This window comes from Stegodyphus dumicola, chromosome 5 (assembly GCF_044657685.1).
Source record: "Stegodyphus dumicola isolate Sdum_Otavi_A_Nest chromosome 5, ASM4465768v1".
Taxonomy (NCBI): Eukaryota; Metazoa; Arthropoda; class Arachnida; order Araneae; family Eresidae; genus Stegodyphus; species Stegodyphus dumicola.
Window position 1 is genome coordinate 47,007,929 of NC_140772.1, and position 17,061 is coordinate 47,024,989.

Here is a 17,061-nt window from a genome sequence, read left to right on the forward strand (position 1 = left end):
TTTCAAATGTTAAAGCAAAATGAAAATTATAAAAAATACTCATATACCTAGATGTTGAATGCTTAGCTCTAAAGATTATATAATGTAGCATAGTATATATTAATGCATAATTGATGTAGGAAATTATGGAAAAGAATACAAAAATTATAAACTTATTGCAAATGAAAAGTCATTTGTATAGGAAACAGTACTGCATTGCTACATTATCATTCATGGTATATTTCACAGCAGTTCAAGCAATACCCTGGTTTGTTTGGGCAGTCTTTGCACTCATACATGGTGTCCACGCGTAATCGTCAGTAACTGTTGAGGTGTATTGTTGTCTTCTGTCTCAAGATCGAAAGTTTCTATGATTTTGACCACAATATCACTATCTCCTTCTGATTTACTCAGAGAATCCCTACCATCTTCTTCATATATAGTCATTTTATAGTCTTCATCATCTGTGTTCTCATAATTGGAGAGGTCACATTTTCCTAATAATTCTAATGTTTTGGCATTGGTAAATTTTTTTATTTACTTTGCGTGGGCTGTAAAGGCTCTGCCATTTATAAAAATACACATAAAAACATTCAAACACAAAATTTGAAAACTGCACATATAAAAAAGAAAAATAATGCAGCACTAACTTACCTAAACAACTTTGTTCGTCTTTCAGTGCCACACAGAAAATAAAGCATATACTTCTTTATGATAGTTAACTGACCTCTCAGAGCATTGCCGACATACAAAGTGATGCCATTCTGATGTGCTCATTGGTGGTTGTGAGCATTTTAAAATGAAGAATTAAGGAGCTATTGGAAATTTAAGTCAGAATTCATACTTCTAATAATATTTATTGTACATTATAATTTCTTTTGTTACTTATGACCTGTTGGCAGCATAAGAGTTATTTGTAAATACCATTTTTTAAAAATGAAATCCTTAGAAATAAAGAACTCAAATAGTGCATGACTGACATCTGCTTCAGTTTCGAATTTTTTCCCCCTTCAAAAAATTGTATAAGGTGAGAAAGAAGTGATAATCAGAGGATGCTAGGTCTGAGAAGTGTAATAGATGCAGCAGAATTTTCCAGCTTAGCTGCCAGCAAGATTTTTTTGACCCGCCAAAGCATTATCATGGTGCAGTATGTTTCCTGTTGAATATCACAAGCCTTTTTTCTTCGACTGCTTTGTTTAAATCATCCATTTGCTGGTGATATCTCTCCAAATTGAGTCTTTCGTGAAGTTCCAAAAGCTCGTAATGTATTTGTCCTTGGATGTTTCACCATATACAGAGCATTTTTTGGCTCAAACTCAATTTATAGGTGGAGGGGGAGGTTGTCTGGGCTCATAGTGAGCTCTTTTCTTAATGATGTTTTCATAGGTAATCCACTTTTCATCACCAGTTATCATCCTATCAAAGAAGGGTGTTTTTTTTTAAATTTTTCTTTATTTATTTATTCTTCTTATTATTTTTTTTTTACCTATCCTGAGGAAGCAGAGATATGCATATGACGACTCGATCATACACATTTTTTCAGTTAGCTCAAGAGACATCTATCCGAAATAGTTACAGGACGATCATAATTTCTGAATATGGTCCAAAATTTTTTGTTGAGCTAAGTTAAGCTTTTCTGCAAGTGCCAGTGTAATCAGAAAAAGGATTTTGCTCTATCATGGTCTTGACAATATCATTATCGATGAAAGATGGCCACCTAGAGCATGGCTTCAAAATCATCTGCTTCAAATTTTTTGAACCATCTCCTGCAGATTTTATCCAAAACTTATCTTCACCAAAGAGGTTCTTTACATTTTGACACCTTTTTGTAGCCTTTCTTCTTTGTTGGAATTTGTATAAAACACAGTGTTGTAAATGAACTTTATTGGCAGCTGTGTTTACACCATCACATATCACTTAATAATGACATGAGACACTTTTGTTTCAATTAATTTAGAAGAGCACATGTGTATTAATATAATGATAAAAAGAGATTTTCCAGTGAACACATGCATACATACTGAAATTTGAAATGACATTATTAGACAGAACTGTTTGGTAGACTATATATTTATATATAAATACATCCTATTTGATTTTGATAGCAGTGAATTAAAATCAACAGAGGACATGAAACATCTCTTTTACATTTAGGTAGAAAGCTTTTCATTTAAGTGAATAACACAAATTTGAAAAATGGAATCTTCTGGAAAAAGGTAGCAGGACACTATGCACTACATAGAAACTGTTACAGATATGCTGTAGCACTGATTCTACAGTGGCGAAATAAATGAAGAGAATTTGCATATTTGCTCTAAGGTCTCCAGAACTACTGGACAGATTTTAATAAAATTTGGTGTCAACATAGGTTGATATAATACAAACATAATAAACATTCAACAGTTATAATAGGCACACATGTTCGTGTATAACACTCATGGGAGTCTGAAGGTCTGAAACAGCGGTTGCAGAAGACACAAAAGAAATGGGTCAGTAGGGAGTATGGCCCTCTCTTACAGCCACACAGGCATCACAGCGTGATGTCATACTGGAAATAAGGCAGTTTATCAGTGCCTGTGGCAACTGGTCCCACACATTCAGCAACACTGATTTCAGTTCCTGGATGGTTCTCAAGGGGGTGTTGCGAGTTGCAGTTGCTCTCCCCAGAGCATCCCAGATATGCTGTATAGGTTTGAAGTTTGGAGATGTGGCTGGCCAGTTCATCCGTCAAATATCCTCATTCTCAAGAAATTCGTCGACCGGAAGAGCTCAATGTGGCCTTGTGTTATCATCCTGTAAGATGAACTCGGGGTCCATTGCAGCCCGGAAAAGGCGAACATAGGACTCCAATACCTCATCCCTTTACCTCACACCAGTCACAGAGCCTCTGTCAAAGACATTGAGAGGTGTGTGGCCATCCAACATGATGCCTGCCCAGACCATTACACTGCCATAATTGTTGATTTCGCAGACATTGGAGGATAGGTAGTGGGTTTCTGGCTCTCTCCATAAAGTATGGCGAGAATCAATGTTTAGGCTAAAACGGGACTCGTTGTTGAACAGAACGGTCACTCATTGCTCTATACTCTAATCACTATGCTGCCTGCACCATGCTAATTGGACTCTCCTGTCCGTAGATGTAAGCGAAACGCAAACAGCTGGTCTTCTGCCAAACAACCCTCTCTCATTCGGTCTTTTGGAAACAGTCACCCTTGTTACACGGGTTCCTGTGGCTGCATACAGGTCCTGAGAGAGCTAAGAAGCTGTAGCCCTTCTGTTACGCCTCTTGGACGACCTTTCCCAGGCTTTCTTTTGATGGATCCAGTATCCTGGAAATGTTTCCATAGGTTATAAGTGACGCTGGGCATTAAACTATCTGCATATCTGGACTTGTGATTGGCCTGCCTCTAGTCTCCCCACAATTCGGCACCTCATTCCATCATCTAAACATTGGTGGTTACTCATTTTTACTGTTCCGATGTGAATTTAACCTAATGCTGCAAGATAACACCAAGAAATTTGCCGAGGTGTGCTAGCAAGTGCAATTCGTCTTTACCCTCCACACGCTTATAAAGCCTGTTTTTCTGCTGGCTCTGCCTATACACACGTGTACACTTAACTTATTTGTCGTACAAGATTTTCATTTTTATATAGAAGCAGTAGTTTTTCCTTCAGTTCAGTTCTTTTGATGCAATTCGATAAATTATGCAAATTCTCTTAATTTATTTCACCAGTGTATTTTTCTGTTGACATACCAATCCAATTAATTCACCTTATTCTGAATCAAAAGCAAATCCACAGTCCAGTTTTGTTTTATGGCCGTACTTTCACAGGCTCTTGCTTAACACAGCAGTATGTTGTCACCCAGCGTCATTACATATTATAAGACTTTTCAGTGTTATTCTTGTAATTTAAAAATAAATTTAAATACTTTTTGTCCCAAAAATTCAGCTAATCAATTAAATTTTGTTGTGATACTGAAATTGTGTATGCCTGCTGATAATTAGAATGACTGAAAAAATTGCACTGAACATAAATATGTGATGATGGACACATTTTCTCTTTTTAAATTGAGGTCTGCATTTTGAATCCAGATTGTGCTATCATCACTGGAATATAAATTTCTGCATTGGAAGTTAATATGCAAATAAATTTTTTTATATAACCATTCTGGCAAGATTTCTAAGTATATTTAATGTTTCAACAAGAAGTATATTTATCTAATATTTTAAGTTTGGTTGTGATTTACATTACACTGTCTATTATGTATTTGGGGGGCTGTGTTTTATTAAATTACGTTGCTTTTTAGTACATAATATATTTGAGTAAGATAATTTGTGGTGTGTTTTGCAGGTCGACCATATGGCACTGATCAACTAGTCAACATTATAAGTCGTAACCCAGTAAGGCGATCAAAAATTTTGCCTTTACTCACTTTCATGTGGAATATAGTCCTTCCAGTTTCATTTCTAGTAAGATATTAATACATCCTATCTTTGTGCATATATAGATATTCTTTTAAATAAAAATCCTGAAAAGGTTAAATTTTTTAATACAATTAAAGTATTGCTTTAAATTGTGATGTTTCTGTAAAGGTGTGTGTAGACAAACTTTAAAATGTATTTTTTGCAAAAAGTAAAATAACATGGTTATTGTATTGATTTTTTATTGCTTTAGTTATTTTTGTTTTCCCTTATTTTTTTTTTAACTGAATATATTTTCTGTTTCATTTCCATATTTATTTCTTATGTAAAATCAAATATTAGTTTCGCTCTCTCATGTGAATTTTTTTTTTCATTTTTTTATAGCTTCTTACAATTTCATTTTTGCGGAATAGTTCAATTGATGGCTCTTCTGCAATGGGAGAGCTGATGGATAATTATCATTATTGGCACCAATGGGCTAAGACCTTGAATTTGTGCATACAAATGTTTCCTCTCATACTTATCATTACAGTTTGTGCCTATCAAGCTTTCAAAGTCTTTACCTCAAAGAAAGATTTACCTGTTATTGAGGTATTTATTCACTTAGCTTTTATAACTTAGTATGTAATTTTTAATGATTGTATTCAACTTTACAGATGAAAAATTTGATATAACATTTTCAAAAATTATTTTTATATCAGACAAATATTAAATTCATTTAAAAACTGAAATATTTTCATTTTATTAGCTAGAATAATAAGTAAATTAAAATTTTACCTGAAATTGAAAAAAATATTTTTGTCTCACAGTTAACACAATCTGAAACAGAGAATAATGGAATTTAATAACATGCTGTAACACACAGTATAATTGCATGATTAGTCAAAAATTGCATATAAAAATTTTTATTTGAAAAAAAGCAAGGACAGATGATGTACATGTAATGGCATCCTATTATGCATCCCAAAAGCAAAATAATGAAACATTGATAGAGCTGTAGTAAAATAAGTATGGCTTCTAACTGCTGATAATGTGATATAGCTCAGTGGCATGAATGCGGTGCTGGAGTTCTTAATGGAATACTTTTTCACTCATCACTGGAGTAGACTTTAACTGCTGTTCATTCAGCAGAGATGACAAATGCATTATACATATTTGTATTTGATGAAGGTATCCCTCATTAAATGCATTTACAGAGAGAAAAAGTATTGATAAACCTCACCTGGTAAGTTTAATAGTTATTGGTCATAAGAAACCAAAGTAGCACTAGCATGATGAATATGAATTTCAGGATATATCACTGTAAGTAACATTTTGATAATCATGTGATACATGATCTATTGCTTTTAATTATTATTATTTTTAGATGGTGGCACTAAATCTGGTTGTTGTTTCAATCATTTATTTTTCTCACCGTTTTATCACATGTTTGAATTTAAAAACAGAGCTTTAGTGGCACCATCTAAGAAATAACAAATTTACTAAAAGTAGTAATTAGTATACTACATGATTACCAACATTTCTGAAAAAAAAAATTCTGTGCTAATTTGTGAAAGACTCTTTTCAGCTCATCATGCCATCTTTTTTAATAGTTTTGCACTAATTACTTAGAGGAAGATTTGTTGCTTTTATAAGAGCACCACTTTTTATAAATCTCTTCAAAGTGAATTGCCGCTGGCCAAATGTGGCCTCTGAGTGGTAAACTTGGGGCCCTCTGAGACCTTCAAAATTTTGTTGTGATTTGACATGTCATTTATCTCTTGAAGGGGCTGTGAGTAGGAATAAAAAGGTCACCCTTTCCTCCTTCATTAACCCATTCTATTCTCTCCTCTAGAAGTGAAATTTGGCACTGAGCCAAGTTCCTGCCATCAACCAAAGCAAGTGTCGCCACCTGAGTGCAAAAACTGCTCGTCTGTACAGCCTGTATGGGGTACAGATTGAGGAAAGATGTGTGGTATGACATAGCATAAGGTGTTTGCGCATATGCACTAGTAAAAAATGGGATAGAAAAATATTTTCTGTGATCGAAAGTGCTGCATTCATTTGTTTTGTGTTGTTGCACTTTTGGCTCTATGACTATACATTATTTTATCACTTGTGTGTTAATTTTTCTTTTCTCCATTAAGAAGTTTCTTGATTTGAATATTTCACTTTTTAAAATATTATTTTGAAAGAGGAACCAACGTAGAACTTTTGTCATTTTTGTTCTATGTGGTTTTGATAGTAACTTGTCGTGATAAATGGATTGAAAATGAAAAGAAAGGTAGCAGACGATAATAGAAAATTTTTGGAGGCTTGGACTTCAAAATACATTTTTGTGGAGCAAGATAATAGAATTAATTATATGCTTGATATGTAATTTTACATTTAGGGTTTGCAAGGAGTATAATATTAAGCGACACTACCACACAAAACACTCAACGTTTTCAAAGCTTGAGGTATAGGAATGAAATCATATAATCGAATCTCTTCATTGTTGCACAAAGAAATGTATTTACAAAGGCATCTTCACAATTGCATAATTGTGTTGAAGTTAGTTTGGGAATCGCAGCCTTAATTCCTAAAAGTGGCCTCCCATTTACTGATGGCGATTTTGCAAAGGAGTGTATATTGTTGCCGTCCAAGAAAGTAACCCCTGAAGCTGCGAAGAAATTTAAAAATGTGAGTCTCAACAGAATGACAGTTCAAAGAAAGATTTTAAATTTATCTGATGATGTTAATGAACAATTACATATTGCTGTTGCTAAATTTAAGTACTTTTCTTTAGCAGCCGATGAGTCAACAGACATTACTTCAACAACTCAGCTGCTTTTGTTTGTTAGAGGAATTTCTGAAAATTTTGAAGTAACTGAAGAACTTGCTGGGATGAGTAGAGTGAAGAGGCAAACAACTTGAGCTCATATTTATCCTCCATTTTAAATTTGTGTTCTGCACATAATTTTAATTCTAACAAACTTGTTAGTATCACTGTTGATGGTGCTCCAGCCATGATTAGAATTCAGAATGGTATGGCGAGTTTACCGAGACACAACCATTTGGATGATCGAGGCAAAAATTTGCTTGGATGTCACTGTATCATGCACTAAGAACAGCTGTATGCTAAAGAACTAGAATTTAACCCCCTAATGAATGTAGTGAACGATAAAATTAATTTTATTCACTTTTATAAACTACAGGCAATTTAAAGAAATCTTAGAACATACAGATGCACAACATAGTGGTCTCATATATTATTCTGAAGTACAGTAGTTGAGCCGTGTAGAGCATGGGTTCTCAACGTACCACTGGTGGTTCGCAAGAGAAAAATAGGTGGTACGCAAAGAAGCAAAGTATTTTTAACTGTTAAATTCAAAAATTAAAACCCCAACATCCTGATTGAGTTTTTTCTCTAACACTCGTAAATTTATGCCATCTGAGCTTTGTACAAGAGTGGTGGTGGTAGTAGTACTTTGTAGTGGTAGTACTAAAGGTTTTCAGTTTTTGTTTAGATGGTACGCATTAGTCAAAAGGTTGAGAACCCGCTGGTGTAGAGGCTTTGAAAAGGTTTGCTGATTTGACTCATGAAATAATACCATTTCTTGAAGAAAAAGGCAAGCAAACTAGGGTGTTAAAGAAACCATCTTTCAAGTATGACTTGGCATTTTTAGTTAATGTGACAGCCCATCTGAATAACCCAAACAAAAAATTGATGGAAAAAACCAATTCAACTAGTATCTGCTTTCAAACTAAAACTCCAGCTGTTCTCATAGCGTCTTGGTTGTCAACATTTTGTCATTTTACCTTTCCTGAAGAAACTTTAGGAAAATTTTCCTGATAAACAACTGTATTATTCAGGTCAAATTAAGATGCTGCTTACTTTATTTAAAAAGTAATTTACAGATTTTGACTTGCATAAGGTTAAATTTAAACTGTTTTGGGGATCCATTTTCTGTTGTAGTTGAAGAAGCTCCAAAAGATGGTCAAATGGAACTTCTTGATTTACAAACTTATGCAAATCCAGATTCCATGATTTAGACATTCTTGACTTCTATAAAACTCTACCTGACAAATTTTTGTGCTGAAAAAATAATGCAAAAAGTGACTTAAAAGTAATGCATGTTTAGTAGTACTTATATATGTGAACAAACATTTTCTCTTATGATTCTAAATAAGTCAAAATTAAGAAATAAACTGACAGATCAACACTTCCAATGTCTTAAGAATATCAACGACTAGTTTTCAACCAAATATATCAAAAATTGTTGATAAAATTCAATTTCAACCATCACACTAATGTATTTAACTATGACTAACTTGTACTTATTTTTATTAAAATATTTATATATTAAATTATCATGCACAAACATAAACTGTATTTTGCCCCCAAACTGAACTGGGTGTGTTCATGCAAGGTGAAAGCAAAATCCCCCTTCCTTTTTGCTTACATACATATGTAATGGTCTCCAAATCAGTTTAAATTTGATATGTCTGAATTGCAAATTAAGAAACTGATTGCATTGACTTCACCCTTCCCTCCGAAAAAAGTTTTTTGCATACGCTAATGACCCTCGGCAACCAAGTCGTTTTTGTGAGTATCTCTTCTGCTAAAAAGGTTGTGCACCCCTACTGTATTCGTTCTCTTATTCCTTCTTACCATTAGTAGTGAATATTTTTCGTCATTCCCTTAATTTAAAGGTTATATTGTCAACAAAACTTCCAATCTTCAAAAACTTACTTATAGTAGGAAAATAAAAAATGTCTAGGGCAAATATAAACTTATTTCTAAAAAGTCAAGGAAACTTTAAATATTTTTTCCCAAAAAAGTCAGGATAATTTTAAAAAAATGAGCATAGGTCAGCCCTTTCAAATACTAAAAGCTCCTCATGTTTTAAATAATATTCAATAAACAAAAATTGTCCATTGTAAAAGAGAAAGCAAGTGAAGAGTTACTGTAATCTTTGCTTGGTACTTTTCAGTTTTGCCAGCGCAAATCTCGCCAAGCAGACTTTATTGGCGACAACGTACAGTATACACATAAAAAATGTTAACAAATGTTAGTTCTAAGAATTTTTATTTGTAATTCATACACATTTTATTATCATTTAAAATTTTGTAAAAAGCCAATAAATAAAGACAATAAATTTGTAAAAAGACATTAATTTAAGAATTTATTATGCTTTCATGGTTCATATCACGTGACCCCAAGTGATATCATCTCATGTAAACTACGCTACAAAAATCAAATTCTCTCAGTAATTATCTACATTAATTTCCAGTTAAATCTTAATTTTCAATACAAGTTTAAATGCAAGAATTATTTTAATTTGTATGAATAGCTTATTCAGAAATTATGTAAAACCACACAGTGCTTTACTTCACTAGTGTATTCTCATTAGAATTGATGAATTTAACCCTTGACTTTGCCTTTTCTATCACCTTCGAGTGAGAGGTGTGATTGCATTCTAATTGATTTAGTTACCGCGAATGGGCTTAGGGCATAAAATTGTGATATCTGATAAAAATTATATGTAATTGTATGCCAGTATTGAAAGAAACAATCAATCAAACAATTTTGCAAAATGACGTTGCCCCCAAGAATTTGTGTTTTCTTTTTAATGACATAACCTACTTTTTTTTTGGGGGGGGAGAGTTTTAACTATAACCTTTTACATGTATTTCTTTAATTTTCTTTTCAATAATGAATGGGATTAATGTTCTTAGTAATTTATTTTGAATATTAATTTCATAGTAAATGCATTAAATTATTCATTCCTTCACACCTTTTTTTATAACTAATTCATTATGTTTAGTCAGGAAAATTGTCCCATTTGGTCATGGGAAATCGGAGAAGTTAAAAAAAAAAAATTGAACTGCAGTGGGAGCCTCGTTATTCTACAGTATAAGAATGATGCTATGAGAAATTCTTCACATTTAAGCTGTGATTGTGTGTATCATCTTATTTCTAATGAACTAACATATCTTCATGTGGGGGGGGGGTTAACCCTTTGCGGCACAGTGAGTCTGGTCTGGACACACCTAAAAATTTCCTTCTGTACGCACAGAAAAACTGAATGAAAAAGAAATTATATTTTACTATAGGTTACTCTGAACCTTCTTTATTTATAGTAGATGGCAGCTCAAAATAAACCAATCCATATATTTTACCATGTTTGGTTTTTTAAGACCCTCATTTTTCAAAGAAATCTTCCAGATTTTTTTAGGGTATAAAAGGAATTGTTTGAAAAGAAATTCTATGTTATTTTTTTGGCTGTATGCTAATCTCTTTATTCTATATTAGTTTTAAATTTTTACCTTGAAATCTTGCCTAAAATCAAATGGCGAAACCTAGGTGTGCCCAGACCGGGCTCACCGATAATCTAGGACAACTGACAGTCTGTATTCTTTGTTTCTCCGCATCTCATTGGTCAGTTCATTGTCAACAATGCTCGTTTCAGCACTCTTTTCGCAGCTCTACGCAATCAGTGTGCCACTTTGGGCACACCCACAGAATTAAAACAATAAGTGCTATCTTCACAAAATTTTACTTGTGTACTCCTCTAGGCCTAATTAGACTGCCTACCTCTCTCTCTCTCTCTTTTTTTTAAATCAAAACTCCGACTTAAAAGGTAGTGTGCAGGAAAGGGTTAAGTAACTTTTATAGGTGATCATCTTTTAGACTGTCATCAACAGAAAATGTGTTTGAATGATTCTGGTTGGAATAGCAGCGGTTGCTAATAAATCTCTCTGTTGCATTTCAGTTAATATAATTTTGAACATCATATATACATTTGAATATTTCAGCTGATACCTGTTGCTTTTGCATTATATTTCGCAAAATTTGGCTGTGCACTCTGCTATTTGAGCCATGGTTCTTCAATATTTCTATATTATTGACTGATAATTTTGAGTAATGTGTTAACCTATAACTAACTATGTTGCTGCAACATTTAAAATTTTGATTTGAATTAGAGTTATATTTTCATTTATTTATAAGAATAAATTTCATGACGTATTTGTGAAATTAGAAATCATCTTAAGAAAATCAAATGAATATGATGTAAAATCAAATAAATCACTGTGTAATGTTGACTGTAATGTAAATGATAGCAAATATTTTGTATATAGTTTTAATAATTAGTTAATATCCAAATCCTATATTTGCAAATTATATTTTATCAATAATTAATTATACAGTCAAAAGTCGTTAATCCGGACTCGTCGGGACTTCGGCGATTCCGGATTATCGATTTTTCTGATTATAGATTATCAGTTTAAATCTGGTAAGATGGCATGCAGAAATTATAAAGTTAAAAATATGATTATAAAGTTAAAAATATGAAACCGTAATTTATGAAATAAAGAGCAATTATGATTTAAAGGGTATCAAAATTTACAAAAAAAAAAAAAAAAAGCTTAATATTTACTTGTTTACTTTATTAAACATTTCTTTCAATGTAAGTTGTTTAAGTTGCTTCGTTTTTTATGTGATAATACTTTCTCTTTAATTCTAACAGACATAATTTCTTGTTCAGTTACAAAGTTCCGTTGTTCAAGTCCTATAATTGCTGTGTCGAGAATACCGACTAATTTGTCAATCGAAATTTTTTCGTTTTCAATAACCTCTGAGTCACTTTCTTCGCTGTTGGAAGCAAATTATAATGACGAGGAATTTGATTTAAATCATATCAAAGGAGTACATCGAGATGAAATACTACATTTAGTAAGGAATTATAAGCCAAATAAAATAAAAACATCTGCGCTGAAGATAAGGATAGTGCTGACAGATCAACTTCCAGTTCATTGCGTGCAGCGATGTTTCCCCCCTCCACATGCAGAGCAGCGTGTAAAATTGATAAACAGATTTCAGAATGGTTAGATAAACAAAGGATATGCCTTTATCGATTTTTTGCAGCGATTCCACTTTTTGTTTAATGGACTTCGAAACATACTTTTGCTTTGTAGATCCTTTACATATTAGTAAATGTATATCAGAAATTCTATTTGACATAATCGAAAGTTCAAGCTCACTTTTTTTAAATTGCTCTAACAGTCTGCATAAAATAATAAGCCGGATCTAATTCGAAGATTAAGGAACAACGCAATCTGCATCATTAACTGAATTAGATAATTTTAGCTTAGCTTATACCGTCCGTTACACATTAAACGTGCATTCGTAAACATATTTTGCGCATGCGCACACGCATATTTGCAGCCGTAAAGGTCTTATGCGCATGCGTCAATGCGCAGAAAGTTTGTAGCTTTGAGGTCCAGATTATAGATCATTCCGGATTATGGGTGTCCAAATTAACGACTTTTGACTCTATATGTTTATTTTTTTTATTACATAAAACTGATGTAAAATCAAATCACTATGTAATATAATGATGCACTATGATATAATGATTGAAAATATTTTATATATAGTTTTTTAATAGTAATAAATAATTAATATCTGAATCATAAATGTTGCAAATTATATTTTATCAATAATTGATATATGTTCATTTCTTTTGTAGCGTCTGAAATTATTATGTTGTCCAGTAGTTCCATTACCTTCTGTTGGCTCCAGACATTCCCTAAATTCTTCACCTTCTCTGAGTCAGGGTTCAACAAATAGTGGCTTCATTGATGATCCACCACCAAAATACACACCACCACCGTCTTATTCTACAGCAACATCACGGATGTTAGCTAAACAACTCGATATTCAACAACAGCTGAACAATAGTTGTGCTATTGACTTCGAGAACTTAAGTGAATCATTGCAAAGTGATGATCTCTCTAGGTCTCTTGCAATATCCAGGGATAGTAGTATTTCACCCCCAACAGTCAGCGCTTCTCAGAGGGGACTTTTAAGCAATCAAAAATAATCTCAACAGTAAACAATCATCATTTTGTTTCGTTCTTGTGGACTAAGCTTAAACATATGGACTCTGAAGAACTGTGAATTATTTTAAAGAAAGACATTTTTTTAGGTGCATACACAGGATCATGAGAATCGTTTATAAATATAAATAAAAAATTTGTAAATACTATAGTTAATGACTTTCATAATTTTCAATTTTTTTAAATCTACTATTGCTTTCATACTTTTATACTTCATATGTGATATGTATGAATCTTGATATTGTTACATTGTATGATAAATGCACAATCTGAAAACAAGTTTCTATTCGAGATAATGAGAATTAAAACAGTAATTAATACGGAATTTTTAAACTTAAACTAAAAAAATCATGCATATTTCCATGTGAACTGTATATGTATTAAGTGTATCATTTGGAATAATGCAGTACAAATGCAAGTAGGTACGAAACACATCGATGTGTATAATGCTTTAGTCATAAGAAATTGTGCAATGGATAATGTGATCATCATCATAGTTTAAAGACATTGAAAAAAAAAAAGTGCCTTTATTTGAATACTTTTTAGCTACATATGGATCAGAGAGCTGAAGTCCACAGAACATTTTATGCAACAATATTTTATAAACATTTTCCATAAAAAACTGCACTAAAGTACTGCTGGTCAGTCACTGAACACTCACTGCCTTCTTAAAATTATTCATGTGTGAGAAGCGAATGTTTTTTTACATTTTAAACCACTATATGTTAAGTTTTTGTAATTAAAATGTAAAACACATTCTTCTCATTTATGCTTAAATACTGGAAATTTTTTAGAATTTTATACAATTGCCAGAGAACAGCTTTATGCCATCTATCTTACATGTGATAAATCATTGTACAAATGTTTTCTTTAATGGTGTTGATGAAATAAAAAAAGTATTTAAAATTGTTGTTTGCATTTTTTTCTCCTACAGTACTTCAGTACTGAAACTATAGCAGTAATTAAAGTAAAGAATATCTGAGCTCGCTTAAATCTATTTTGTCTGGGATGTATAGCTTAATTTGTCTTTAACATGTTTGATTCTGCTCAATCTCTGCATTATTTTCTGATTATTTATTGATTAGGATTTTTATAGGAAATATATTTTTCTAGGAAAAGGGCCAGAGATCAGAAAGATTTCTGTCTCTAAATGGCTGGATACTTGCTTCTGAAACATATCAGGGATTTAAATACATTGTCACTGAGAGTATTGCCCATGGTGCATCAAGGGGGTAGACCTATATTACACTCATGAGAAGAGTAATGGACATACACACACAAACAACAAAGCATCACCTAGGTATCTAACCAGCATTCTGGAATTCAAACTAGCAGTCAGCTTGTGCTAATTAGGGCAACATGTCTGAAGTTATTGAATTCGAAATTGGTGCCCCAGTCTTATATCAGCATCATTAATAATCACAGGAGGAAAGCAGTTGTTTATATGTCTCATTTGAAGTTACAGCCATTCTCAAAGGCTAAGTGTGATAAGTGAATTAAAAGCTATAATGCAATATCACTAATATTATCATTTTTAGTGATATTGCATTAAACTGTAAAGTAAGTATTAGCTTTTCAAGTCTAATTCTTAAAAAAGAATTTTTTTTTTGTGTTCTACACTTATGATTCAAAATGAAAGCAATGTAGCTTTTGAAAGAGTTCTATAATTTTTGTTGTTAAGTCCTTCTTTTTATTATATGAAAAGCAAAATGACACACATGCACACGCACGCACACACAATTATTATTAAATGAGATGTGATCATATAAACATGGCTACACATGAATGTATATGGTTTTCAACAAGAAAGAAATGCTACAGAAATATGTTGAAATTTAGTGAAAGATTTTGATGGAGATGCAGTGTCAGTTGAAACATACAAGGAGATGGGTTGGCAGGCATCTTTGATCAATGACGATATTGTGAATAATGACGATATTGTGATCAATGACGATATTGTGAATAATATTGTGAAGACAATGATAGAGCAAGATCCTTTTCTGACAACACTGGAGATTGCAGAAAAGTTTAACTCGCTCAAAACTATTTTGGACCATATTTGGAAACTAGGATTGTCCTGTAAATATTTTGGATGAATGCTTCATGAGTTAAATGAGAAAAATTTGTATTATGGAGTCGTCATATGCACATCACTGCTTGCTCAGAACAAAAATGTACCAGACTACCTTCTTGGACCAGGTGATAATGGGTAAGAAAAGGCTGATTTCGAAGAGATACAATCAACAAATGGAAGATTTAAACAAGGCAGTCAAAAAAAAAAGGGGGGGGGCGGTGATGTTCAATAGGAAGTGCATCATGATATTACCAGTGATCGAGCCTTAATGCAATTGACAATTTTAATAACTTCATCTGTTTCCTTCCAAACCTGCAGACATATTCTTTGATGCTAATGATTCCTTGTATATGCAGTAATGGTTCTAACTGCAGTTGCTACAGTTTTAATTAAAGCAACTATTTCATTTATTCTTCCTGACATTGCACAAGCTTCATAAATGCTAATTCCAATAAACTTTGACCACTGTATAGTTTATTTTTTGTTATAAAAATGTTCATGCTGTTACATAAGGCTACAGCTGTAGTGCGTGCAGGTAGTGAATTGTAAAACAACAAATCATCTTAAATTTTGTTTTCAAACTTGTATTGAATGTATGGTAACAAATTAGCATTATTAAAGGTGCAAGCATTCTCATCTGATGGTAAATAGTTTGGGCACGCTAATGGAAAATAACTGTGTAAACCACATTGAAATCAGATGAAGTATCATTTGATAATCAGTATTTGCAGTATCGTTTGATAATGAATTAAATTTAAATCTTGGTTATTTTATCTCTAAACATATTTCTTGTTATTAATTACTCTAGTGGCAGGCAAAATTAGTTGCTTTGCTACTGTATGAGATTTTTTACCTTTTGTGACCAGAACAGATACTTGATATAGTGCATTTACTGCCTTTTCATTTTTGGAGTCAGTTGTGTTTTGCATTATCTCTTGACCTGAAACAAGTTTTTGATTTTTTTTTTATTTAAAAAAAAGAAAAAAAAAATCTGTACTAACGTATTCACTATGTTTAGTTTCAAAATGATGATGAAGTTTGGCAGGTTTCTTGCATTCATTTGATAAATATTCGTGGCAGATTTTTCAATATTTTTAATGCAGACCTATGAAAATCAAAATGATGTTACATGTAAATCCAAATATACTCAGGATAATATTTTCTGCTTTTATGCTTTACTGTCTTTGTGGATTTCAAATCTGGTACGCCATTATCAGACTTACATCTGTATTTCGTTCCAACGATCAATAATTTATTCAGCAATCCCTTTTTAAAGACCTATTTTAAAACACGATACTAAGGATAATGTTTGCATTACAGGTGAGAGGTGATTGACAGTGGATACTCCTGACGGCTACCAGAAGTTAGCAGGAGTTGTCTCCGCCCTCCTATCAGAGTTTATTGTCAGACAAAGGCGAAAGTACATAAATGATACATTACAGATGATTGTTTTTTTTTTTCCTAGCGCATAAACAATAGTTTGGCCTTATAGAAATTAAATATGTTTTCTAACTAAACATGCAACTTTAGAGCAGAATATATAAAGTAATGCTAATTAAACTCAAAATTATATTAAATTAAAACTAACTCTAGAAGTAAACTAAAAGTAAAACTAAATTAAAGTTACATGCATAACTTTTGTAATATTAATTGTACACTTCCTGGAAAGAAGTATAGCTCAGTGAGTGTTTCTGATTTGACTAGAACTAATGCTGTTGA

General features: G+C 32.4%; 1 protein-coding gene across 5 annotated transcripts in view; it reads left to right on the forward strand.

The window, feature by feature from the left end:
• Positions 1–14,174, forward strand: part of bdg (sodium-dependent transporter bedraggled) — a 316,789-nt gene extending 302,615 nt beyond the window's left edge. For all 5 annotated transcript variants that reach the window (XM_035349992.2, XM_035349984.2, XM_035350010.2 and 2 more), the window contains 3 exons: positions 4,333–4,451; positions 4,788–4,994; positions 12,899–14,174. In XM_035349992.2, coding sequence (XP_035205883.1) covers positions 4,333–4,451; positions 4,788–4,994; positions 12,899–13,252 — 680 coding nt within the window. In that variant the 3' untranslated portion in view covers positions 13,253–14,174. The remainder of the gene's footprint in view (positions 1–4,332; positions 4,452–4,787; positions 4,995–12,898) is intronic.
• Positions 14,175–17,061: the final 2,887 nt, after the last annotated feature.